This window comes from Macrobrachium rosenbergii, chromosome 33 (assembly GCF_040412425.1).
Source record: "Macrobrachium rosenbergii isolate ZJJX-2024 chromosome 33, ASM4041242v1, whole genome shotgun sequence".
Classification (NCBI taxonomy): Eukaryota; Metazoa; Arthropoda; class Malacostraca; order Decapoda; family Palaemonidae; genus Macrobrachium; species Macrobrachium rosenbergii.
Genome location: NC_089773.1, coordinates 7,630,001 through 7,657,500, shown reverse-complemented (window position 1 = coordinate 7,657,500; position 27,500 = coordinate 7,630,001). Strand labels below are relative to the sequence as shown.

At 42.3% G+C, this 27,500-nt stretch overlaps 2 protein-coding genes across 2 annotated transcripts in view; one reads left to right on the top strand and one right to left on the bottom strand.

Annotated features, from left to right (window-relative positions):
* Positions 1-27,500, bottom strand: part of LOC136855881 (cell adhesion molecule Dscam1-like) — a 607,418-nt gene that overhangs the window by 328,910 nt on the left and 251,008 nt on the right.
* On the top strand, positions 14,359-17,108 carry LOC136855880 (uncharacterized protein PF3D7_1120000-like). Its single transcript, XM_067133288.1, has 2 exons — positions 14,359-16,466; positions 16,864-17,108. Exon 1 carries the CDS (start codon positions 14,494-14,496, stop codon positions 16,351-16,353), a length of 1,860 nt encoding a protein of 619 aa, XP_066989389.1. The 5' UTR covers positions 14,359-14,493; the 3' UTR covers positions 16,354-16,466; positions 16,864-17,108.

Below are 27,500 nucleotides of genomic sequence, written 5' to 3'. Positions count from 1 at the left end.
GGTAATTAGAATCGTTTCAAATTACGTGAAACGTAATGATTAAATACCACAAACGTCCAGGAAAGATTGTCTAGTGAAGTTCTCGTAGTATTTCCTATTTTAACATTTCCTATTTGTCTTCCGCTGTCCTTGACGACTGATGAAGCGGAGAGAGAGAGAGAGAGAGAGAGAGAGAGAGAGAGAGAGAGAGAGAGAGAGAGAGAGAGAGAGAGAATAAAAACAAATTTATATAAAAGTGTTCAATCTTGATTAAGTAGTTCAAGAATGAACGTGGCACAGAGAGAGAGAGAGAGAGAGAGAGAGAGAGAGAGAGAGAGAGAGAGAGAGTTTAAAAATAAGTTTTCGTAATATGAAGTCTACGATAAGTAAATGATTATTTTTATCATTATTATCAACATAAAATAACATTATTAATAATATTACTATTATTATAATTATTATTATTATCATCAACATAAAACAAACAAACAGAACATTCGACAATCTCTTTGTGACAAACGCGAGCCTCAAGGAGCCGAGTTTTTATTCCGTGGTAATATCTTCCCTCTCTAGCTCTCTCGTCTCTCACGTCACTGGATACATTTCCTGTCGGCTCTTCAGGAATGCCCCGGGCGGATATGATGCCTTCTCTCTCTCTCTCTCTCTCTCTCTCTCTCTGCTTTCATCAGGATTGAACATTTATTTAATTTTTTAACGGATTCTGCTCATTATAATATTCTCTCTCTCTCTCTCTGTATATATATATATATATATATATATATATATATATATATATATATATATATATATATATATATATATATATATGTGTGTGTGTGTGTGTGTGTGTGTGTGTGTGTGTGTGTGTGTAAAACACAACATTCATTTTCAAAGTACTCAATCAAGATTTAAGCATTCGTGCAAGTTTTCAAAGACCTCTCTCTCTCTCTCTCTCAGGGACAAATGCGCGCGCACACACATTCACTCACACATAAATGCAGAAGTAGGTAACAGAATATGATGCAACCTCTTGGGGAGAGAGAGAGAGAGAGAGAGAGAGAGAGAGAGAGAGAGAGAGAGAGAGAGAGAACAGCAGCAAATTGATACTTTCCTATTACTAAGTTATAATGCGTATAAAGAAATAAAAAAAAAGGAGGGAGAGAGATACAAAATAAGCAAATCGAATCATGCTTAATAAAAAAATTAAAAACTTATAAAATCAACTTAAAAAAGAGAAAAAAGGCTAACCTTCCTTACTTACAAATTAGTTAACCCCTATTTATAAACCGGCAGATAACCCTTGGCTGGCCACAGCGGAAATACCTACAAGCTGAATGTATGAAAAAGGGGCGGGGCTACGCTCACCCTCCTCAGGCATTCATGTACCGTACGGGTATGATCGGTATGACGGGTATGGTACGCATGCGCACAATGTCTTTTTTATTTATTCATTTTTTTTACAGATTGGTTAGTGATTGGCGACGTATTCTGAGAATGTTAGACAGGAATTATTATGAAGAGTTAAGGAATTATTATGAAGAGTTATTCTGGGCGTTCAGGGGCTGTTTCTGTCAAATATGGTCGATTCTTGGAAGGGTTACCTTCACTACATGACGAGCTGTAACGGAATTGGTGGGGGGGGGAATTTTCAGAATTAGTATTTTAGGATGTGAGGATTTGCCATTAACGAACTGTAAAAAAGGATTCATTAATTTTCAAGATATTGAAAAAACAGCATAATTTCTACAGCTTCATTAACAGCATCTCAATATAAAGGCAAAATTAACAATGGAAAATATCAACTTTAACATTTAATACAAAGGCCAAAATGCTATAATGGACGGTAATGCTGCAGTACAGAAAAAACAGACATCCTACAAAGGACCTTGATGCTATCCGGGATAGCTCAAGCTCGCCATATGAGAGAGAGAGAGAGAGAGAGAGAGAGAGAGAGAGAGAGAGAGAGAGAGAGAGAGAGAGAGAATATATCTCTGATGAATGGTTTCACTCCGGAGATTAGAGAGTACCTTGTCTGTTATTTGTGCGCTTTCTCTCTCTCTCTCTCTCTCTCTCTCTCTCTCTCTCTCTCTCACTCTCTATCTCTCTCTCTCTACCCAAAGGCAACACACACCACATGACTATCAATCAGGTACATCAATCACAGCTTAGTTCAGCTGAGGCAAAGTTGAGAGAGACAGAGAGAGAGAGAGAGAGTTGCGCACACACCATGACCCATAAATCCCGACGGAGCCCACCACAACTAAATCCTCCCTAGAGATTAATATAACCTTGGAATCCCAACAGGAGGCGCCAAAGCCATGTCACGGATTTGTGCCTCCTAATCGCTGGCTAATCCCTCCCTCCCCCTTCTAATAGCGGTTCTAATAGCGCTGCAGGCGATCCTGGTAATAGCCGGCTATTTATTTCTGCTAAGGATAAAGGGGACTTTTTTTCCATTTCCCGTTGACAGGAAATGATGTGTATGGCAGTCATGGTTCTTCGTGTGATGTGTGTGTATTTATGTGTATGTTTCTGTGTATGAAGTATGTGTGTATTTATGTGTATGTTTCTGTGTATGAAGTATATTTGTATGGACAGATGTGAGTGCATGTGTAATTAGTGCATGAACTATATTAGGAGCATGTGTAAATGTATGCGTTTGTTAAGTATATTCGTATATTCAGATACGAGTGCTTATGCATGTATAAAATGTATGTATACAGGTATGTGCATGAAGTACGTTTGTATGGCCAGATATGAGAGTATGTGTATGTATTAAATATATTAGGTGTATGTGTAAATGTATACGTTTGTTAAGTACATGAGTAAGTTCATATATGAATGCTTACGTATGTATAAAATATATGTATGTATACATGTATTCGTGTATTAAGTACTTTTGTATGGCCAGATATGAGAGTATGTGTATGTATTGAATATATTAGGTATCAATGCATACGTTTGTTAAATACATACATCAGTTCAGATATGAATGTTTATTTATGTATATAAGTATTCGTGTATTAAGTACTTTTGTATGGCCATTTATTAGTTCAAGCGTATGTATAAAACGAATGCATGTATATGTATACATGTATTCGAGTTTTAAGTACATTTGTTAGTTCAGATATGAATGCCTATGTATGCAGCTACACGCTTGGATTTATACGGATATGCATATGCATTACACACCTTAACTACTTCTTAGATGATCCATTATATTTCTAACTTAAGAAATGAATGTATACGTATACCTGTATAAAATAAAATCCATGCCCTTGTAGCTCATGTATACGTATGCACTAAATACACTTATCACTATGCATCCCAGTATTTTTCATATATATATATATATATATATATATATATATATATATATATATATATATATATATATATATATATATATATATACACACACACACTATATATATATATATATATATATATATATATATATATATATATATATATATATATATATTTTGTGTGTATCATACAATTCTGCAACTTGACGCAAGCGTTATATTTAGATCAGAAAGTCTTCAGTGATGGAAAAAAAAAAATTCAGTGGCTGTTTCAGTCACCGGAAAAGACTGTGACTCAACTGTTGAATAAATAAACGACTGAGAATGTCAACCAGTTGCTCCCCAGTCTCTCTCAGTCTGTCACGCCCCTCTTAAGTCGTCAGGCTAGTTACGGATTCAGGCTTGTGAAAGATTCACAAATGGCAGTGCATTCCTTGCGCGGCTAAGTGTTTGTAAATGCCACTGCTTAGCTGTTGTGCAGTGCGCGTTCCTGCACTCTCTCTCTCTCTCTCTCTCTCTCTCTCTCTCTCTCTCTCTCTCTCTCTCTCTCTCTCTCTCTGCAATACTCCTAAGTAAATTACTTTACCTGTAAACCGCAGCTTATTCTCTCTCTCCCTCTCTCTTTCTGTCCCCTGCAAAACTTCTAAGTAAATTACTTTACTGCAAACTGTAGCTCTCTCTCTCTCTCTCTCTCTCTCTCTCTCTCTCTCTCTCTTTGGCAAAACTTATGAGTATATTACTTTACCTGCACACCGTAGCTTGCCCTCTCTCTGTCTCTCTCTCTCTCTCTCTCTGCCCACTGCAAAACTTATAAATAAATGACTTTACCTGCAAACCGTAGCTTGCCCTCTCTCTCTCTCTCTCTTTCTCTCTCTGCCCGCAGCAAAATTATAAGTAAATTACTTTCCCTGTAAACTGTGGCTCTCTCTCTCTCTCTCTCTCTCTCTCTCTCTCTCTCTCTCTCTCTCTCTCACACACACACACACACACACACACACAAAACCAAGCCAGCGCAATTACCCTCTTCCATAATAACATCCCGACGCCATCATACGTCAGCGGCTTGCAACCACCCGTCGAAGACGCCGACGGGAAGGAACACTCACCCTCGGAGGAACAAATAATTACGGCAGCCATGGAGTTAATTATAGTGATTACAGGTGACTGATTCAACTAGGATAAGTATCCTTCCTATCCTTCAGTTTTTAGCCTCCAAGGATCCTAAGAGGATGCTCAGGACCGAATGTGGGTGCAGGGGGGCGTGACGAGCTTGAGTTGTGCACACACCATTGATATAATTGTTCGATGGAGGTATTGTGAATGGCTCCTGCGGGTGTTGGTTTTTATGGTGTGTTTACACTTTAGATATTTAGCTGTTAATACAGAGAGGTGTTAGGCGCGTCGAGTTTGACATTAAGTTACACGCATTCCATATGCAGTAGGATTCGATGGAGCCATAATGGCTCCAACAAGTTGTGCTTATGATGTGCATACAATTCCTCCAGAAGCAACCCACAACATAAGACTAACAACCAGGTACATTATTCAGACATTATTCAAGAGAGGTCAAGTAGAGAGAGAGAGAGAGAGAGAGAGAGAGAGAGAGAGAGAGAGAGAGAGAGAGAGAGAGAGAGAGAGAGAGAGAGAGAGAGAATTATAGTTTGCAGGTAAGCCAATATGCCGTTAATTTTTGCAAACAATTATTATTGTTATTATTATTATTATTATTATTATTATTATTATTATTATTATTATTATTATTATTCACAACGGAGGTGAAGCTGCAACCCATCCCCTGGTGAAATAAGCCACGACAGATTTGGGCAAATGGGTCCCAACATTAATTTTTGGAGAAGAAATTATTATAAAAAATATTAAAAACCACAAAATTCAATAGATTTATCTCTTTTGAATTTCTGTCTATACTATACTCATAAAATATCATAAAATATCATATATATATATATATATATATATATATATAAAATCCATAGTTTTCTCTATCAAAGCATCAAAAAATAATAGCAAGCACACTTGAATAACCACATGCTATGTATACATATATACATGTATTAATCTAAACCACATGAACAGAGTCGTACTCACTTATATGTAAGGTAAATTAGAACATATAAACACTAAAAAAAATTTAAAAATAAAGAACAGCAGGTTGTCGCCAAATTATCTTTCTCTCTCTCTCTCTCTCTAAACATACTATTATTTACTTTTTATATTAAAACCATCTACGTATCTCCATAACTTTTTATCCTTTTTCATAATTTGCTTCAAAAGTTTATAATAATAATAATAATAATAATAATAATAATAATAATAATAATAATAATTAATATTATTATTATTAAAAGAAATTCTTATAAACAAAACAATAGATCACAAATAATACAATTTAAAAAGAATAAAACGTGAAAAAAACGAAAATACAAGAAATAAAGACTAACTGGCAACTCACAAGACATTACCAGATACGTCGCAAGCTTGAAAACAACTAATTATCCCTTTTTTTTATTTTAGCAAATTACTACGACGCAACTAATGTAATCGCTGCGGGAAACTGAAACTACATTAGTTTAACAGGACGCTGGGTAGTGGATTACATTAAGACTTCTCCTAAAGTAATTGATAAAATAATTTCTCTAATGTAATTGCTGCTTTGATGAAATTACTTCTTGCTAAGTTTATGGGTTGGGTTTAATGCACTGTCGGAGGTCCTGAATTCACTGTTTTAGAATGGAGTGGGAATGGAGACGGGCAATAAAGCCTAAGTGTATATGTGTGTGTATATATGTAAATATATATATATACTGTATATATATATATATATATATATATATATATATATATATATATATATATATATATATATATATACATATATATATATATCATATATATGTATTATATATACATATATATACAGAAAGGGTTCTCCCAGTTCTCAACACGTCTCATGGGATGAGGTTGCTAGCCCCCATGCCCAACTTAACACTGTCTAAGACCACCACAGCCGTCTCCCTACCAAGCACCACATCGCTGCTGACGTCAGCAAGAGCACAATAATGAGAATCATGACTAAAGAACGAACATGAACTCTTAAATTACAGGACAAAACGAGGAACATGAAAAGATGGCAAACTTACAAATTCTAGAATCTACGTTTAGATATGTTTTTCGGGATGACACTGCTACCCCCAACGCCATTATTTGCCCTGGCTAAGACTACCACAGTCGACTATCTACCGGGTGTTCAATTCACACCCCCAGGGGATACTGGAATTTAAAAGAACGTGTCCAAAGTGTTCTGGCTTTTTAAAGAACCAAGATTTGGACCTTTCTCTTGGGAGGCGAGTGTCTCAACCACTATGCGATAAGGATATTTATTTTTTAGGGTACAGATGAGTCTCTTCTGGAGAGAGAGAGAGAGAGAGAGAGAGAGAGAGAGAGAGAGAGAGAGAGAGAGAGAGAGAGAGTCCTACCCCAAAACTACTCACTGAAAACAGGGAGTCAAAAACATTACTTGGCAACCTATTGTGACGTCACCGACCCAGAAACCCTTTTTGGGCCCTTAAATTCCAAGGGTCCCTTCAGCCTTGGGTGCCATAAGGGCCTTCTTCTTCGGCGCCTTCTGGCCCCTAATGGAAGAATCTTGTCAGACCGAAAAAGCCAAACTGGCAACCACACTGGAGATAAATAGGCCAGAAAATGTGCTGAGTTGGCAACTCTACCAAATAACGTGAGATTTTACGCTGAAAAGTTATATAAAATATGATAAAAAGGGGGAGATAACATGATAAAAAGGGGGGGATACAGCTAAAACATTCAAATGGGTTGAGGAAAATATAAATGGATATTTAATACCCATCCCTGACCTTTGTAAATGAGACGCAAGTTACAAGACATAAACTATTAAGAATTGAAACTTTTCATCAAAATCGTATTTGGAAGTCTTCTCTGAAGCCACCCGCATTATAAAGTAAATAATAATAATAATAATAATAATAATAATAATAATAATAATAATAATAATAATAATAATAATTTGGTCAAAGTATATTACAAAATATATTAGCTTTAACAAGAAATTATCATAAGTATTACTTATAATAATAATAGTAATAATAATCATAATAATAGTAATTTTATATTAATGTTATCATTGCAATTTTGGTAAAATTATACTAAAAGATCCATCAGCACTGACGAAACATTATCCTAAGTATCATTTTAATAATAATAATAATAATAATAATAATAATAATAATAATAATAATAATAATAACAATAATAATAAAAATTTAAAAACTTGTCATTCCCGACGTGACGCCAGAACATATATCCGATGAGGGGACGCGGTAACCATCGCAGGAAAATTGTCCCAAGACAACTGTGAAGAAAATTCCGCTCGTAATAATGTCTCTGCAAAAACAATATTCTGGGTATAACCTTTTCTTTAAAAAATGTGTCTTTCTGCAATTTTGTTTCTTTTAAGAGAAGTGGCTGTAGTGGATCCTATAGACATCTCGTCTTTCTGTATTTCCTACTGCCTCTGTTAGCTCTTTCTGAAGGATACCTTAATATATTTTTAAAGCTTGAATTTCTAGTCAATGGCCTTTGTTCCATATGAATAGGGTTCATCTTCTAAATAATAATAATAATAATAATAATAATAATAATAATAATAATAATAATAATAATAATAATAATAATAATAATAATCTTCTGTTACTTCTTTCTATTGAACACCACAATATTCTTTGGAAGCTTAAATTTCAAGTCAATGGCCCCTGTGGTGGGCTTGTTCCATTTGAATAGGGTTCATATCCTGAATAATAATAATAATAATAATAATAATAATAATAATAATAATAATAATATAATAATAATAATAATAATAATAATAATAATAATAATAATAATAATAATAATAATAACTGATGGTTTTGAGATTATTTCACTATAAGATAATTTTAGAGTTAATTTCGGTTTTAGAAAAATTAACTTTACGTGGGAAATTTAGGATTTTTTTTTACAAAAAAAAAAAAAAAAAAAAAACTTCCTACACGGAATGCAAATATATCAACGCAAATTCGAAGTAAAGAAAATTTCACAATATTTAATTTTAAATCGACAGTACAAATAAAAACCAATTAATAAAACAACTCCAAAGAAAATTCGGGGCGCATCTAAAATTTTCAGATGCAGAAAAAACCTTCCCTTTTTTTTTTAGGGCATCAAAAGACGAGGGTCAAATCTCTGGGTGCTACAAGATTCTAACTTTCTGTGACACAGGTAATTTACTTTTAAATAAAAATAAGTAATAAAAAAATAAAAATAAAAACTTCTGGAGTACCTATAACATTTCTTATGCAGAGAAAAGCCATCGTTTAGTGTGTGTACTTATTTTTCTTGACAGAGCATCATAAGACGAGATCAAATCTCGTGGGTACCACAAGATTCTAGCCTGCTGTGACACAGGTAATATACTTGACCAAACCCCGTCGCACTGCGTCCCTACACAAGAGCGACAAAGCGACAGTTCCCCAGTCCTCTGTCGCTCAGGCGTGCTTAATCAAGAGAACAAGAAGAGGAAAAATTCACCTGGATTACTGGGGTAACTCTCGTGATTGCCAGCGTCTTCCATCCGACACATCGCAATGTTTAGGCGTGTTCTGTTTGTTATTGTGGATTGCCTAAACAAGTTTTAACCGATATCCAGAATTGCTTAGGTGTGTTCTATTGGATATTATGGTAGATGTTTATTTACATATATATTTCATACTTCTATAATAGAACGATAATCACCGTGATGTTATTAATAATTGTGATTCATACAATGCTATTTCATGAATTAAGCTAAATTATTATCTCATAAAGACCACAATAAGGCTAAAGAAATAATAATAATAATAATAATAATAATAATAATAATAATAATAATAATAATAATAATAATTCAGAACACTAAAAAACAAAAAAGGACCACTTTCTCTCACCCACAAAAAATCAAGAAAGGCGGTTTTACAAATAAAAAGAAAATTAATAGTGAAACTAATTAAACACAAAAAAACAATAAAAGGAACCACTTTAAATATTGAGACCCCTTCATAATAATAATAATAATAATAATAATAATAATAATAATAATAATAATAATAAAACAAAGAAGGACCACTTTTACTCTAAACATAAAAACATCGAGACCCCTTTTTCATAATAATAATAATAATAATAATAATAATAATAATAATAATAATAACTGTCACATTTCTAAGTCATTAGAGGGAAAATTAGCTTTCTCTCTTCGCCTTCTATATAAATAACAACGCCTCCAGCCTGAAGCAAATTACTATCTTTAAAAGAGGAAAAAAAATTATACAAAAAAATGTTTATTGCCCGCTACGGTAGACCACCAAATTTGCGGAAAGGACCACACTTCCGGGAGAGAGAGAGAGAGAGAGAGAGAGAGAGAGAGAGAGAGAGAGAGAGAGAGAGAGAGAGAGAGAGAGAGACTTACATATATCAACTGTCGCGATTATTATGAGCCAAGATGTTAAATTTGACTTTGGAATTGAGAGAGAGAGAGAGAGAGAGAGAGAGAGAGAGAGAGAGAGAGAGAGAGAGAGAGAGAGAGAGATTAATTATTGCAGTTATCAATAGCAACGACAGTAAAATTAGATTCTGGAACTGAGATTATATATATATATATATATATATATATATATATATATATATATATATATATATATATATATATATTATATATATATATATATATATATATATATATATATATATATATATATATATATGTGTGTGTGTGTGTGTGTATGTATACACATGCATACATAAATACATACATGCATAAACATTCACCACCTTTCAACTCTTAGAAGAAAAAAAGAAAAGAAAAAAAAAACAATAACATGGACCGATGCTAATTGAATTTGGGACCTTGATCCGAATAAGGCCATAAACTAATTACAAGCGGTCCGACCGCCTGGCCTCTCCGGCTAATTAGGTTCCCAGTGTCACTGGCCGTAAAAATTCTTGTGGTGTCACTTGCGTTATGTGATACGCAAATAAGGATTGCCGATTTTTCAAATGAATATGGATGGGGGTGGGGGTAGACTTATTAGCATTGTTCTCTCTCTCTCCCTCTCTCTCTCAGGGACGGTACCAAAGTTCCCAAGGTCAGGACTTTTCGCCTCGACCTTCTGTTATCCTTCCCTCAAATTTGACAGTTCGGATAGACTAGTATTTTAAATAAAATCAATGATTCACTGCTGTTTGTTACTGTGCTATGAGCTATCTCTTTAAAAGTAAATAAAAGAAATAATTGTTTTATTCATACAAAGAAAACAAAAAGTAATTAACGAATGAAACAAAAGTAAAAATCTTAATAAAGAGATCTCGATATTCCATGACCAGAACAAAAGTAGATCGTTTCAAACAAATATATGAAACAAAAACAAATAACACGAGCCACAGAAACAAAATGAACAATAACACCTCGTCCTAGAAAATAAATTACGAACAAAAGCCCATATGAGTTATCTATTTAAAAAGTAAATAAAAGCAGTCATTGTTTTATTCTCACATGGAAAACAAAAAGAGTAATTAACGGCTGCAACAAAAGCAAAAATCTTGCATCAATAAAACGCGATCTTCAATGACCCAAACAAAAGTCGAAACTCGTTTCAAACAAACGTAAGAAACAAAAGCAATATAAGCGAGTCACAGACACCAAATGAAAAATAAAAGTTCGTCCCACGAGAAAAAATCACGAAAACAAAAGCCCTCTTACATCGAAAAATCTCAGTATTCAATGAGCCCAACAAAAGTCGAAACTCGTTTTAAACATACGAAACAAAAGTAAACAATACGATAAAACTTCTTCCTTGAGAAACAATTACGAAAACAAAAGCCCCTCAAAAGAAAAACAACAACAGTAACTTGACCCTTTAACAAACGACTAACTTGAGGAGAAGCAGCCCAGGCCAAAAAAAAAAAAAAAAAAAAAATGCTCGACTCCTTTCAAACACGTCTTGACAAGTTCTGTTTGTCCATCGATGGAGGGAGAGAAAAACATCTTTGCCACCCACAACATCTCTCTCTCTCTCTCTCTCTCTCTCTTATCTTAGCCTGGGGTCTAAACGTCTGCCCCCACTCTAACTTTGTTGAGTCCGAAAGAGATATGAAAGAAGTATGTCAGAAATGGTTCCCCTGAACAAATACGCATATCTCTCTCTCTCTCTCTCTCTCTCTCTCTCTCTCTCTCTCTCTCTCTCTCTCTCTCTCTCTCTTCACGAGTAAGTTCCTCACAAAACAGCACGGTATGCTGTTTGTCTACACAATCAATAATCATTTATATATAACGTAAAAGCACAAGTAGTTTCTTCTCTCTCTCTCTCTCTCAGCCTCCACAGGCCCGGGATCGATCCACGAGCAACTCTAAACGCCTAAGGAACTTTCAGTTAATTACCTCTGTGCCTCTTCTATCTATCAAGTGAATTGCGTATCTGACAGCTATAGATGGCTGTGGCAGGTCTTTGCTAAAGCGCGGAGAGGTATGCGGATAGCAGCTTCATCCCATAGGACTTTATATATATATATATATATATATATATATATATATATATATATATATATATATATATATATATATATTGTTGTAATTTTAAAGCTGGGGTCTTGCTAGATCAATGGGGTAGCCTATACTTGGATGATACATAACTTACCTTAATTACCTAAAAATCTGGACTCTGGCCTTGGGGACAGCTAAAATTACAAACAACAAAACAGGCCTGAAGGGCTACTTCAAGGGGGGAAGGGATCAGATAAACTCTGGGGTTTAACTTCACTCATTGTATTTACAAGAAAACACATCAGAAGAATGGTGATGTAATTCTGGGGTAATGAGGCGATGCAAATGATGGGGGATCTCCAGGAGGGAATACAAATGGGATGCCCGCTTCAGTTTGTTGAAAACGAAGTAACAAGGACCGCTAAGCACACAGATGATACGCAGATCCACAGTGAAAACTCCTAATCTTTCTTTAGGAGCTGAAGTTCTCTCCTTATGGGGGCCAGCGAGGGAGCGAATTAATTCACCTCAAAAGTTACTTTGGATACTGCCCGCCATGTGTCCTACATAGGCGGGTAAATGGAGCAAGGGACGGAACTCTGTTTTCCGTGTCCGTGCCAGCAATTCTGAGATCTAGCTTCCCTCTCCAGGCCCTTTTATAGCGTTGGAAGTTGTTACGACTTTCTCTCCCTAGATGCCATTGTGATCGCTCTGCCCACGTGGGAACTGCAGGCAGCATGGTTTCAAATTCAAAATGGCTGAACGCACACGGTCAGCCCGCCAGCTGGCCTGCCTCGGCCGACGATTAGCTCTGGTCGGGTCCGCACCTGAATTAAGGGATTTTCGACAGCACTTTGGACAAGAAAGGGGTTTAAAGGGTTTCCCCCCAAAAGGCAGTGGTGAGAGGTTTTAGGGGCAAATTTCTTACAGCGAATCATACTAAATCTACCTTATTTAATGACTTAGTCCTTTTACTTTAAATTATTGTGCGTAAAGGTGGCGTAGGAAGGAATATTCTTAATAATATGTATAAATATAAATATATATAATATGTAAAATATATATATATAAGTTGAAATTATGAAAAGGTAAAAACGAACACAGTTACAGCCACGAAATACAAGTGAAACAATGAGATGCTGTGTACTTTCATCTTATTACCAAGACATGGTCACAGCAACTAAAGATTTACAGAGAAAGGGCATATATATGCGGTGGGTTTAAGCCCTAGGGGAATACAAAGAGGTTGGGAGGTCACAAAACGGTCAACGGATTAACATCGAAATCTACCTATTAGTAATCCTCTTTGTCTTTCAAACTTGCCTGGAACATATGTTTTATTACCGGGTCAAAAGTAAATCCTTGGCTTAAATTTAGATTCTTCTCCCAGGTCAACTGAATCATAGCATATTCCATCAAGTTCCTGGAAACAATTTCTTTACTTCATAATATTACACTGACTTGCGTCCAATTTATTCTTTGGGACTTTTCACTTACATGCAAAAATTTTATGATTTTTTGAATTCTTGATCTAAAACCTCAGGACTGACTATTCGCAAGGCTCAAAGAAACATTGACGAAAAAACTGAAATTTTTATATTTATACAATGCCCTGAATAACAGTGTACGCATGTCTAAATATTTGTCTTATTCCTATAAATACTAAATTTACAATTAAAAGGTTCCCTTTTTTAATATAAATATCCAGAAAAAAAGGTAAACATTCAACTTTCTTTAACTCAAGTGTAAATTTAATAGAAGGGACTTGATCCAATATGTTATTTACATCCACATCTTTGGGTACGATGGCTAAAATATCATCAACATAAACGGTACCATGTTACAGGAAAATGGAAAATCTTGGGGATGTAAAGGCATTAAAAAATTCCATATATAAATCTAGTAATAAGACAAAAGTACTTAGCATCCCATTGTTTCACTTTTCCTTCATGGCTGTAACTTTATACACACACATTATATATATACATATATGTTTCTTTCTATATATATATATATATATATATATATATATATATATATATATATATATATATATATATATATAAAAGAAAAGCTACAAATGCTTGGGACATGGCAGCACCGATCCATTTACCACTTATAAAATTCCCCTTCAGTGACAATTCCCAATCGGGATATTCCCAAGTAGCCCGAATTGGATATTAAACAACATTTGTAGCTTCAAGATTGTACAAAAATCACGGTGTAATAACATTTCATACACACACACACACACACACACACACATATATATATATATATATATATATATATATATATATATATATATATATATATCTAAAAAGATATATATATATATATATTCTAAAAGAGGGCCAATTTATAAACAATATTCACGCTAGGATTGCAAAAAGGGGGCCAATTTATAAACAATATTCACGCTGGGATTGTCTCCTCAAATCCTGAGTCCTTCCGTCCTCGGAGACAGAGACAGAGACAGAGACAGAGAGAGAGAGACTGTGAAGACGGAAGGAAGGAAGGAATCCCCAGGAATCCCCAGGATTCCCCAGTGTCGGAATCTAAAACAGACCTTAGCCTCAGCCGTCTTCCTTGACAACGAGAAACATGTTGTCAAATTGTTTACAAATGTTTAATATTGTTATGACATTGCTGGGACTTCCACTACCACTTGGATGCGGGAATCTCAGCATGAATATTATTTATAAATTGGCCTTGTTCTTCGGATCGTTGCTTGATCTCGGAAACATTGGAATTCCAATTATATCTAACGACCAGGAGGAACTTCCACCGTCCGAAAAGGACTGCTCTAGGGCGAAGGTTCCCACGGAAAACACCTCTGACAGAAGGAGGCAGAAGGACAATGAACGCCATGCGGACGAAACCGAGTACCATATAAGAACGATCAGACGTCTGCAGAAGGAAGTTGCTACTCTGGCTGACGAAAAATTAAAAACGAAGAGGGATACGGATTTGAAAATTCGCCTACTACTGGAAGAACGGGATCTTCTCAGGAATGAAAATGTGGAAAAGGCGACGAAGATCGAAGACCTCGAGAACGACAAAAGAGAGGCTTCTAATAGGATCATTTCTTTGGAAAGCACTCTGGAGGACCTGAAGAAACAAGTAGTGGCTCTGACGGCCACTGCGCAAGAGTGGGAAGGCGAAATCTGCGACATGAGGGAAGAGAGAGCCAGGCTCGAAGAAGCAGCAGGGGTCGAGAAGGATGACGCCTCTGAAATAATCGGCACCACAGGCAAAAAGGACCACGAAGAACGGAAAACGTGTGAAAGAGAAAATGCGGAAGAAAGAGATAGAAATGCAATTGCACAGGTGATGAAGGAAGTAGAAAAAATACAAGATGGACAAGAGGAAATTCGGGAGCTGCTTCTGGAGGAAGAGAAAAGACTGCAAGAAATGGGACGCAAACTACAAAGTTACCGGAGGAATAGCGGATACGCAGAGGTGATGAGAGAAGTAGCAAAACTGAAAGAGGAAATAGAACGACTTCGGAGGCAGGTGAAGGACCATGTACTGGTGAAACGAGATGGCGAAACCGACGACGACCTAGGAGGACACGAAAGTGATTCGCCAAGCACAGACAGTGATAAGAAAACGTCTAAACATGAGCCCGTAAGGAAGAAGAGGGGTAAAATGCGGTGTTGGAAGAAGTGGAGAAAAAACAGAAGGTTGAAAGGTGAAGCCAAACACGACCCGGTGTGGGAAGAACTCCGGGAGGCACTTCTCAGAGATTGGCAACGACTTTCACATTCGGAGGCAATATCCAAGGAAGAGCTAGATGGATTACTTCAAGATTTAGAGGAGATGCTCAAGGACGACGAGTTACCTGAGGAATTGGAGACAGTCAGTGAGGAAATAAAGGAGGCACCTGCAGGAGAGTTAGGGGAATTACCCGAGGAGAGAAAGGAGACGCTCAACGACGAAATAAAGGAGCCAGCTGCAGAAGGGTTAGAGGAGTTTCTTGAGGAAATGGAGGGGATACTCAAGGAGGAAATAAAAAAGGCAGCTGGGGAGGAGGTATCCGACTTACTTGAAGTCATAGAGGGGATACTGGAGGATGCAGAGGACATGCCTGAAGATGACATGGATGAGATAGTTGAGGTTGTGCAGTTGGTCAAAGAAGCAGAGTTCCCACCTGAGGAGATGGAGGAATTACTCAAGGAAACAAAGCAGACGCTCAGGGAGGAAATGGAGGAGCTGTCTCGAGAGGATATAGAAGAGTTACGTGAGGGTTTAGAGGAATCACTCAAGAACGGGATGAGGGCGATAGTGAAGAAGACGCAGGCTAGAAGGTGGCCCAAGAGAAAGCGCGGAAAGAAAGCCTGGAGATCCCTCCTTCGGGAGCATCAAGAGAGAAAGGCTGAAGGACAGGATGAAAGTCAGAAGGAGATGAAGAAAAGGAAGAAAGAACAAGGGGTGAGAAGAAGAAAGTTCGGAAGGCCATGAGATGGAGAAGATGGACCGAGGACACCGATAAAAGAGTGGGGACTAAGAGAGAGAGAGAGACAAAAAGAGCTCAATGGAAAATTGGCGTGTGTGGAACTGGATTCTGGATATATGTGAGTATATGTATTTGATTTGGCATCGATGTCACTACTTGTGTGTGTGTTTTTGAGTGTGGATGTATGAGTGTATGTGGGGACAGTAGGGTGGAGGGAAGGTAGGTAGGTGGGTATGGGGATAGGTGGGTGGGAAGGGGATAGGTGGGTGGGAAGGGAGATAGGCAGGTGGGTAGGGAAATAGAGGTGGGTAGGTAGGTAGGTAGGTAGGTAGGTAGGTGGGTGGGTGGGTGGGTGGGTGGGTGGGTGGGTGGGTGTATGCATTCTTGTTTGTGTGTTTGAACTCTCTCTCTCTCTCTCTCTCTCTCTGTCTCTCTCTCTCTCTCTCTCTCTCTCTCTCTCTTTTTCTTCACCCATGTTTAATATTCACATTTTTTCTCTTTCTTTGCATATGAAGTTTGTTAACTGACCTAAGGAACCAGGGCGTGCAAAAGAGAAGCCTGGACTTGGGGCCAATGCCAGTGGATGGACAGAGGATGGGGACCATAAAAGTTCACTGGCCCTGGAACATGGAAGATGGAGACAAAAAAGAAAAGCCTGCAACTGTGCCTGAGGTCGGTGGATGGACAGCAGATGGGGGCTGCTACAAGTTCACTGGCCCTGGAACTTGGACGATGGAGACAAAAAAGAAGGCCTGCAACTGTGCCTGAGGTCGGTGGATGGACAGCAGATGGGGGCTGCTACAAGTTCACTGGCCCTGGAACTTGGACGATGGAGACAAAAAAGAAGGCCTGCAACTGTGCCCGAGGTCGGTGGATGGACAGCAGATGGGGGCTGCTACAAGTTCACTGGCCCTGGAACATGGACGATGGAGACAAAAAAGAGATGGGGGCTGCTACAAGTTCACTGGCCCTGGAACATGGACGATGGAGACAAAAGAAAAGCCTGCAACTGTGCCCGAGGTCGCTGGATGGACAGCAGATGGGGGCTGCTACAAGTTCACTGGCCCTGGACCTCGGGCACATTGCAGGCTTTTCTTTTTGTCTCCATCGTCCATGTTCCAGGGCCAGTGAACTTGTAGCAGCCCCCATCTGCTGTCCATCCACCGACCTCGGGCACAGTTGCAGGCCTCTCTTTTTTGTCTCCGTCCAAGTTCCAGGGCCAGTGAACTTGTAGCAGCCCCCATCTTCTGTCCATCCACCGACCTCAGGCACAGTTGCAGGCCTTCTTTTTTGTCTCCGTCCAAGTTCCAGGGCCAGTGAACTTGTAGCAGCCCCCATCTTCTGTCCATTCATCGACCTCAGGCACAGTTGCAGGCCTTCTTTTTTGTCTCCATCGTCCAAGTTCCAGGGCCAGTGAACTTGTAGCAGCCCCCATCTTCTGTCCATTCAACGACCTCAGGCACAGTTGCAGGCCTTCTTTTTTGTCTCCATCGTCCATGTTCCAGGGCCAGTGAACTTGTAGCAGCCCCCATCTGCTGTCCATCCACCGACCTCGGGCACAGTGGCAGGCCTTCTTTTTTGTCTCCATCGTCCATGTTCCAGGGCCAGTGAACTTGTAGCAGCCCCCATCTGCTGTCCATTCACCGACCTCGGGCACAGTTGCAGGCCTTCTTTTTTGTCGCCATCGTCCATGTTCCAGGGCCAGTGAACTTGTAGCAGCCCCCATCTGCTGTCCATCCACTGACCTCTGGCACAGTGGCAGGCCTTCTTTTTTGTCTCCATCGTCCATGTTCCAGGGCCAGTGAACTTGTAGCAGCCCCCATCTGCTGTCCATTCACCGACCTCTGGCACAGTGGCAGGCCTTCTTTTTTGTCTCCATCGTCCATGTTCCAGGGCCAGTGAACTTGTAGCAGCCCCCATCTGCTGTCCATTCACCGACCTCAGGCACAGTGGCAGGCCTTCTTTTTTGTCTCCATCGTCCATGTTCCAGGGCCAGTGAACTTGTAGCAGCCCCCATCTGCTGTCCATCCACCGACCTCGGGCACAGTGGCTGGCCTTCTTTTTTGTCTCCATCGTCCATGTTCCAGGGCCAGTGAACTTGTAGCAGCCCCCATCTGCTGTCCATCCACAGACTTCGGGCACACTGCAGGCTTTTCTTTTTTGTCTCCATCGGGCCCAAGTTCCAGGGCCAGTGAACTTGCTCCATCGTCCATGTTCCAGGGCCCAGCCCCAACCATCTGCTGTCCATTCACCCAGACCTCGGCCACAGTTGCAGGCCTCTCTTTTTGTCTCCATCGTCCATGTTCCAGGGCCAGTGAACTTATAGCAGCCCCATCTGCTGTCCATCCACCGACCTCGGGCACAGTTGCAGGCCTTCTTTTTGTCTCCATCGTCCATGTTCCAGGGCCAGTGAACTTGTAGCAGCCCCCATCTGCTGTCCATCCACCGACCTCGGGCACAGTTGCAGGCCTTCTTTTTTGTCTCCATCGTCCATGTTCCAGGGCCAGTGAACTTGTAGCAGCCCCCATCTGCTGTCCATCCACCGACCTCGGGCACAGTGGCAGGCCTTCTTTTTTGTCTCCATCGGGCCAAGTTCCAGGGCCAGTGAACTTGTAGCAGCCCCCATCTGCTGTCCATCCACCGACCTCTGGTCACACCGACCTCTGGCACAGTTGCAGGGCTTCTTTTTGTCTCCATCGTCCATGTTCCAGGGCCAGTGAACTTGTAGCAGCCCCATCTGCTGTCCATTCACCGACCTCAGGCACAGTTGTGGCCTTCTTTTTGTCTCCATCGTCCATGTTCCAGGGCCAGTGAACTTGTAGCAGCCCCCATCTGCTGTCCATCCACCGACCTGGGCACAGTGGCAGGCCTTCTTTTTTGTCTCCATCGTCCATGTTCCAGGGCCAGTGAACTTGTAGCAGCCCCCATCTGCTGTCCATCCACCGACCTCGGGCACAGTTGCAGGCCTTCTTTTTTGTCTCCATCGTCCATGTTCCAGGGCCAGTGAACTTGTAGCAGCCCCCATCTTCTGTCCATTCACCGACCCTCAGGCACAGTTGCAGGGCTTCTTTTTTGTCTCCATCGTCCATGTTCCAGGGCCAGTGAACTTGTAGCAGCCCCCATCTGCTGTCCATTCACCGACCTTAGGCACAGTGGCAGGCCTTCTTTTTTGTCTCCATCGCCCATGTTCCAGGGCCAGTGAACTTGTAGCAGCCCCCATCTGCTGTTCATCCACAGACCTCGGGCACAGTGGCAGGCCTTCTTTTTTGTCTCCATCATCCATGTTCCAGGGCCAGTGAACTTGTAGCAGCCCCCATCTTCTGTCCATTCACCGACCTCAGGCACAGTTGCAGGGCTTCTTTTTTGTCTCCATCGTCCATGTTCCAGGGCCAGCGAACTTGTAGCAGCCCCCATCTGCTGTCCAATCACCGACCTCAGGCACAGTTGCAGGCCTTCTTTTTTGTCTCCATCGTCCATGCTCCAGGGCCAGTGAACTTGTAGCAGCCCCCATCTGCTGTCCATTCACCGACCTCTGGCACAGTTGCAGGCCTTCTTTTTTGTCTCCATCATCCATGTTCCAGGGCCAGTGAACTTGTAGCAGCCCCCATCTGCTGTCCATCCACCGACCTCAGGCACAGTGGCAGGCCTTCTTTTTTGTCTCCATCATCCATGTTCCAGGGCCAGTGAACTTGTAGCAGCCCCCATCTGCTGTCCATCCACCGACCTCGGGCACAGTGGCAGGCCTTCTTTTTTGTCTCCATCGTCCATGTTCCAGGGCCAGTGAACTTGTAGCAGCCCCCATCTGCTGTCCATCCACCGACCTCGGGCACAGTGGCAGGCCTTCTTTTTTGTCTCCATCGTCCATGCTCCAGGGCCAGTGAACTTGTAGCAGCCCCCATCTGCTGTCCATTCACCGACCTCAGGCACAGTTGCAGGGCTTCTTTTTTGTCTCCATCATCCATGTTCCAGGGCCAGTGAACGTGTAGCAGCCCCCATCTGCTGTCCATCCACCGACCTCAGGCACTGTTGCAGGGCTTCTTTTTTGTCTCCATCGTCCATGTTCCAGGGCCAGTGAACTTGTAGCAGCCCCATCTGCTGTCCATCCACCGACCTCGGCACAGTGGCAGGCCTTCTTTTTGTCTCCATCGGTCCATGTTCCAGGGCCAGTGAACTTGTAGCAGCCCCATCTGCTGTCCATCCAGCGACCTCGGGCACAGTGGCAGGCCTTCTTTTTGTCTCCATCATCCATGCTCCAGGGCCAGTGAACTTGTAGCAGCCCCCTTCTGCTGTCCATTCACCGACCTCAGGCACAGTTGCAGGGCTTCTTTTTGTCTCCATCGTCCATGCTCCAGGGCCAGTGAACTTGTAGCAGCCCCTTCTGCTGTCCATTCACCGACCTCTGGCACAGTGGCAGGCCTTCTTTTTGTCTCCATCGTCCATGTTCCAGGGCCAGTGAACTTGTAGCAGCCCCCATCTCTTTTTGTCTCTATCGTCCATGTTCCAGGGCCAGTGAACTTGTAGCAGCCCCCATCTTCTGTCCATTCACCGACCTCAGGCACAGTTGCAGGGCTTCTTTTTTGTCTCCATCGTCCATGTTCCAGGGCCAGTGAACTTGTAGCAGCCCCCACCTGCTGTCCAATCACCGACCTCAGGCACAGTTGCAGGCCTCTCTTTTTTGTCTCCATCGTCCATGCTCCAGGGCCAGTGAACTTGTAGCAGCCCCCATCTGCTGTCCATTCACCGACCTCAGGCACAGTTGCAGGGCTTCTTTTTTGTCTCCATCATCCATGTTCCAGGGCCAGTGAACTTGTAGCAGCCCCCATCTGCTGTCCATCCACCGACCTCTGGCACAGTGGCAGGCCTTCTTTTTTGTCTCCATCGTCCATGTTCCAGGGCCAGTGAACTTGTAGCAGCCCCCATCTGCTGTCCATCCACCCGACCTCGGGCACAGTGGCAGGCCTTCTTTTTGTCTCCATCGCCTATGTTCCAGGGCCAGTGAACTTGTAGCAGCCCCATCTGCTGTCCATCCAGCGACCTCGGGCACAGTGGCAGGCCTTCTTTTTGTCTCCATCATCCATGCTCCAGGGCCAGTGAACTTGTAGCAGCCCCCTTCTGCTGTCCATTCACCGACCTCAGGCACAGTTGCAGGGCTTCTTTTTTGTCTCCATCGTCCATGCTCCAGGGCCAGTGAACTTGTAGCAGCCCCCTTCTGCTGTCCATTCACCGACCTCTGGCACAGTGGCAGGCCTTCTTTTTTGTCTCCATCGTCCATGTTCCAGGGCCAGTGAACTTGTAGCAGCCCCCATCTTCTGTCCATTCACCGACCTCAGGCACAGTTGCAGGGCTTCTTTTTTGTCTCCATTGTCCATGTTCCAGGGCCAGTGAACTTGTAGCAGTCCCCATCTGCTGTCCAATCACCGACCTCTGGCACAGTTGCAGGCCTCTCATTTTTGTCTCCATCGTCCATGCTCCAGGGCCGGTGAACTTGTAGCAGCCCCCATCTGCTGTCCATCCACCGACCTCAGGCACAGTGGCAGGCCTTCTTTTTTGTCTCCATCGTCCATGTTCCAGGGCCAGTGAACTTGTAGCAGTCCCCATCTGCTGTCCAATCACCGACCTCAGGCACAGTTGCAGGCCTCTCTTTTTTGTCTCCATCGTCCATGCTCCAGGGCCGGTGAACTTGTAGCAGCCCCCATCTGCTGTCCAATCACCGACCTCAGGCACAGTGGCAGGCCTTCTTTTTTGTCTCCATCGTCCATGTTCCAGGGCCAGTGAACTTGTAGCAGCCCCCATCTGCTGTCCATCCACCGACCTCGGGCACAGTGGCAGGCCTTCTTTTTTGTCTCCATCGTCCATGTTCCAGGGCCAGTGAACTTGTAGCAGCCCCCATCTGCTGTCCATCCACCGACCTCGGGCACAGTTGCAGGCTTCTCTTTTTTGTCTCCAACTTCCATGTTCCAGGGCCAGTGAACTTGTAGCAGCCCCCTTCTGCTGTCCATTCACCGACCTCAGGCACAGTTGCAGGGCTTCTTTTTTGTCTCCATCGTCCATGCTCCAGGGCCAGTGAACTTGTAGCAGCCCCCTTCTGCTGTCCATTCACCGACCTCTGGCACAGTGGCAGGCCTTCTTTTTGTCTCCATCGTCCATGTTCCAGGGCCAGTGAACTTGTAGCAGCCCCATCTGCTGTCCATCCAGCGACCTCGGGCACAGTGGCAGGCCTTCTTTTTGTCTCCATCATCCATGCTCCAGGGCCAGTGAACTTGTAGCAGCCCCATCTGCTGTCCATTCACCGACCTCAGGCACAGTTGCAGGGCTTCTTTTTGTCTCCATCGTCCATGCTCCAGGGCCAGTGAACTTGTAGCAGCCCCCTTCTGCTGTCCATTCACCGACCTCTGGCACAGTTGCAGGCCTTCTTTTTTGTCTCCATCGTCCATGTTCCAGGGCCAGTGAACTTGTAGCAGCCCCCATCTGCTGTCCATCCAGCGACCTCGGGCACAGTGGCAGGCCTTCTTTTTTGTCTCCATCATCCATGCTCCAGGGCCAGTGAACTTGTAGCAGCCCCCTTCTGCTGTCCATTCACCGACCTCAGGCACAGTTGCAGGGCTTCTTTTTTGTCTCCATCGTCCATGCTCCAGGGCCAGTGAACTTGTAGCAGCCCCCTCTGCTGTCCATTCACCGACCTCTGGCACAGTGGCAGGCCTTCTTTTTGTCTCCATCGTCCATGTTCCAGGGCCAGTGAACTTGTAGCAGCCCCATCTTCTGTCCATTCACCGACCTCAGGCACAGTTGCAGGGCTTCTTTTTGTCTCCATTGTCCATGTTCCAGGGCCAGTGAACTTGTAGCAGTCCCCATCTGCTGTCCAATCACCGACCTCTGGCACAGTTGCAGGCCTCTCTTTTTGTCTCCATCGTCCATGCTCCAGGGCCAGTGAACTTGTAGCAGCCCCATCTGCTGTCCATCCACCGACCTCAGGCACAGTGGCAGGCCTTCTTTTTTGTCTCCATCGTCCATGTTCCAGGGCCAGTGAACTTGTAGCAGCCCCCATCTGCTGTCCATCCACCGACCTCAGGCACAGTGGCAGGCCTTCTTTTTTGTCTCCATCGTCCATGTTCCAGGGCCAGTGAACTTGTAGCAGCCCCCATCTGCTGTCCATCCACAGACTTCGGGCACACTGCAGGCTTTTCTTTTTTGTCTCCAATGTCCATGTTCCAGGGCCAGTGAACTTGTAGCAGCCCCCATCTGCTGTCCATCCAGCGACCTCGGGCACAGTGGCAGGCCTTCTTTTTTGTCTCCATCGTCCATGTTCCAGGGCCAGTGAACTTGTAGCAGCCCCCATCTGCTGTCCATCCAGCGACCTCGGGCACAGTGGCAGGCCTTCTTTTTTGTCTCCATCATCCATGCTCCAGGGCCAGTGAACTTGTAGCAGCCCCCTTCTGCTGTCCATTCACCGACCTCAGGCACAGTTGCAGGGCTTCTTTTTTGTCTCCATCGTCCATGCTCCAGGGCCAGTGAACTTGTAGCAGCCCCCATCTGCTGTCCATTCACCGACCTCTGGGCACAGTGGCAGGCCTTCTTTTTGTCTCCATCGTCCATGTTCCAGGGCCAGTGAACTTGTAGCAGCCCCCATCTTCTGTCCATTCACCGACCTCAGGCACAGTTGCAGGGCTTCTTTTTTGTCTCCATTGTCCATGTTCCAGGGCCGGTGAACTTGTAGCAGCCCCCATCTGCTGTCCAATCACCGACCTCAGGCACAGTGGCAGGCCTTCTTTTGTCTCCATCGTCCATGTTCCAGGGCCAGTGAACTTGTAGCAGCCCCCATCTGCTGTCCATCCACCGACCTCAGGCACAGTGGCAGGCCTTCTTTTTGTCTCCATCGTCCATGTTCCAGGGCCAGTGAACTTGTAGCAGCCCCATCTGCTGTCCATTCACCGACCTCAGGCACAGTGGCAGGCCTTCTTTTTTGTCTCCATCGTCCATGTTCCAGGGCCAGTGAACTTGTAGCAGCCCCCATCTTCTGTCCATTCACCGACCTCAGGCACAGTTGCAGGGCTTCTTTTTTGTCTCCATTGTCCATGTTCCAGGGCCAGTGAACTTGTAGCAGTCCCCATCTGCTGTCCAATCACCGACCTCAGGCACAGTTGCAGGCCTCTCTTTTTTGTCTCCATCGTCCATGCTCCAGGGCCGGTGAACTTGTAGCAGCCCCCATCTGCTGTCCAATCACCGACCTCAGGCACAGTGGCAGGCCTTCTTTTTTGTCTCCATCGTCCATGTTCCAGGGCCAGTGAACTTGTAGCAGCCCCATCTGCTGTCCATCCACCGACCTCGGGCACAGTGGCAGGCCTTCTTTTTGTCTCCATCGTCCATGTTCCAGGGCCAGTGAACTTGTAGCAGCCCCATCTGCTGTCCATCCACCGACCTCGGGCACAGTTGCAGGCTTCTCTTTTTTGTCTCCAACTTCCATGTTCCAGGGCCAGTGAACTTTTAGCGGCCTGCAACTGTGCCCGAGGTCGGTGGATGGACAGCGATGGGGGCAGGCCTTCTTTTTGTCTCCATCATCCATGTTCCAGGGCCAGTTTCTCAAAAGGTAGTGGTGAGACGTTTTAGGGGCAAATTTCTTAAAGTGAATCCTACTAAATGTACCTTATTTAATTAATTGGTCCCTTTATTTTAAATTATTGCGGGAAAAGGTGGCGTAGGAGGGAATATTCTTATTAATATATATATGGGGAGGTACCATTGCATTTTGGGTGTTTGTGCTGCGTGGATATTTGTGTACAGTATATTTACACACACACACACACACACATCCCTCTCTCTCTCTCTCTCTCTCTCTTCTCGAGACAAAGTGTGTGCGCGCGCGCGCGTGTAAACATCCAAAAATACCCACACAACACAAACACTCGTAACGCAATGGTACCTTCCCAAAATCCCAAATTAAAAAAAATTCAAAGGCTAATTTTCTAACTATTAAGAAAAAAGTCCAACCGAATCCTTACAGGACCTCGGCAAACAGTCGAGCAGGGTATCAGGAGGGCGCCCCCAAGAAAAGAGGAGCGATAGCAGGAGTGTGTCCTACAAGCCCTTAAGATAATGGAATGGCCCGGGGTGGGCAATTTTGGGGATGTTGGCACGGGCTGGCAGGCGTTGGCAACATGAACAAGGTGTCTTATTCAAGATGTTGGCTGTGACTTGAAAAGTCGTTATTATTATTATTATTATTATTATTATTATTATTATTATTATTATTATTTTAGGTGAAAGAACGTGACAGGGATCACTGTGTTCTTTATTCTCTGGAGCCAACCCTAGAGAGAGAGAGAGAGAGAGAGAGAGAGAGAGAGAGAGAGAGAGAGAGAGAGAGAGAGAGAGACCCAAACTAGGAAACATGATTAAAAGAAAATTAAACAGAAAACAAAAAGCTTTATGAAAATATTTTCCCATATAATTTTATTTTCCGTTCCCAAAAAATCATGGAAAAGAAGCATGTGCAAAGTTTCCTTCCAGGGTACACGAACCAGACCTGTTTGCCAACAGTCCATCCCAAACGCAGGAGAGAGAGAGAGAGAGAGAGAGAGAGAGAGAGAGAGAGAGAGAGAGAGAGAGAGAGAGAGAGAGAGAAGTCAAGTTAAACCTGTAGAGAAAGAGAGAATGGTCTGAAACTTGAGAGAGAGAGAGAGAGAGAGAGAGAGAGAGAGAGAGAGAGAGAGAGAGAGAGAGAGAGAGAGAGGTAATAAAAAAGAGAAGACGTGTGAGGAAACACGTTACAAGAGGGAGTGGATGAAACGGTCTGGAAACTTGAGAGAGAGAGAGAGAGAGAGAGAGAGAGAGAGAGAGAGAGAGAGAGAGAGAGAGAGAGTTTTAAAACAGTGAAAAGAAGAGGTGAGAGGGACACAAAAGTATGAGAGAGAGAGAGAGAGAGAGAGAGAGAGAGAGAGAGAGAGAGAGAGAGAGAGAGAGAGAGAGAGAGAGAGAGAGAGAGAGAGAGAGAGTACCCAGGCGCCTTTTCCATGTAGCGGTCTCTTGTTGAGACATCTTTTGTTAGGCGATGTTATTTATGCTTAAATAAATAAAAAAATTAAAAAATTGAGTATTTTTCTATATGTTTCTGATTCCCTTCTACAATTTGGGGTTTTTGCCAGGCTCAGTTTCCCATTCATAAAAGGTATAGCTGAGGATGCACATGATAAAGGACAGTATATGAATTTCCATGCATTATTATTATTATTATTATTATTATTATTATTATTATTATTATTATTATTATTATTATTCAGGGCCCAAACCCCCTATTCATATCAATTATTATTATTATTATTATTATTATTATTATTATTCTGAAGACAGGCCATTATTATTATCATTATTATTATTACTATCACTATTATTATTATTATTTTGCCTCTGTGGACTACACGTAATCAGTTATGTACTTGACAGTAACCTGATATAGGTGAGTTCGTCCCTGGGTGGTAGAATTTGTCCAGGGCCAAATTCTCTGTCACCCAAATTTTGGGGGACGGTACGAAACGTCCCTGAAACTTCATGCGACCACAACGCAAATAGCTGAACAAACAAACAAGTAAATAAAAAAGCAAAAACATGCACCAACAAACATACTGGTGCAGGTTGGGGGGGGGGGGGTTGGGACCTCATAGGTAGGCCTGCCCCCCAAAAAATACATATATATTTATACGTCCTTAGGCCTAAAGGAGCGCCCTACAAACAGATCAATAACAGCCGTGGGTGGTCATCAATCTTCTTTCTTCCCCACAGGATTCCTGAAGACCAAATTCGTCTTGGAAATAAAAATGAACATTTTCCCCTAAATATTTTCCCCGAAGGAATATTTTTCCACAAACGAATATTTACCCAAATGAATATTTTTCTAAGAAAATATTACATAAACGAATATTTTTTCCTAAATGAATGTTTTCCGATAAACGAATATTTTCCCCTAAACGAATACTTCCCCAAATGAATAATTTCCTCAGACGAAAATTTCCCCTAAACAAATATTTTTTTTTCTAAATGAACGTTTTCCAATAAGCAAATATTTTCCCCCACCTAATATCTTCCCCTTAACGAATATTTACCCAAAATAATTATTTTCCTCAAACGAAAAATTTTTCCCAGATGAATGTTTTCCGATAAC

Bases quoted from the DNA above. Each gene is read 5' to 3' on its own strand.
- LOC136855880 (XM_067133288.1), top strand. From the start codon at position 14,494: ATGTTGTCAAATTGTTTACAAATGTTTAATATTGTTATGACATTGCTG.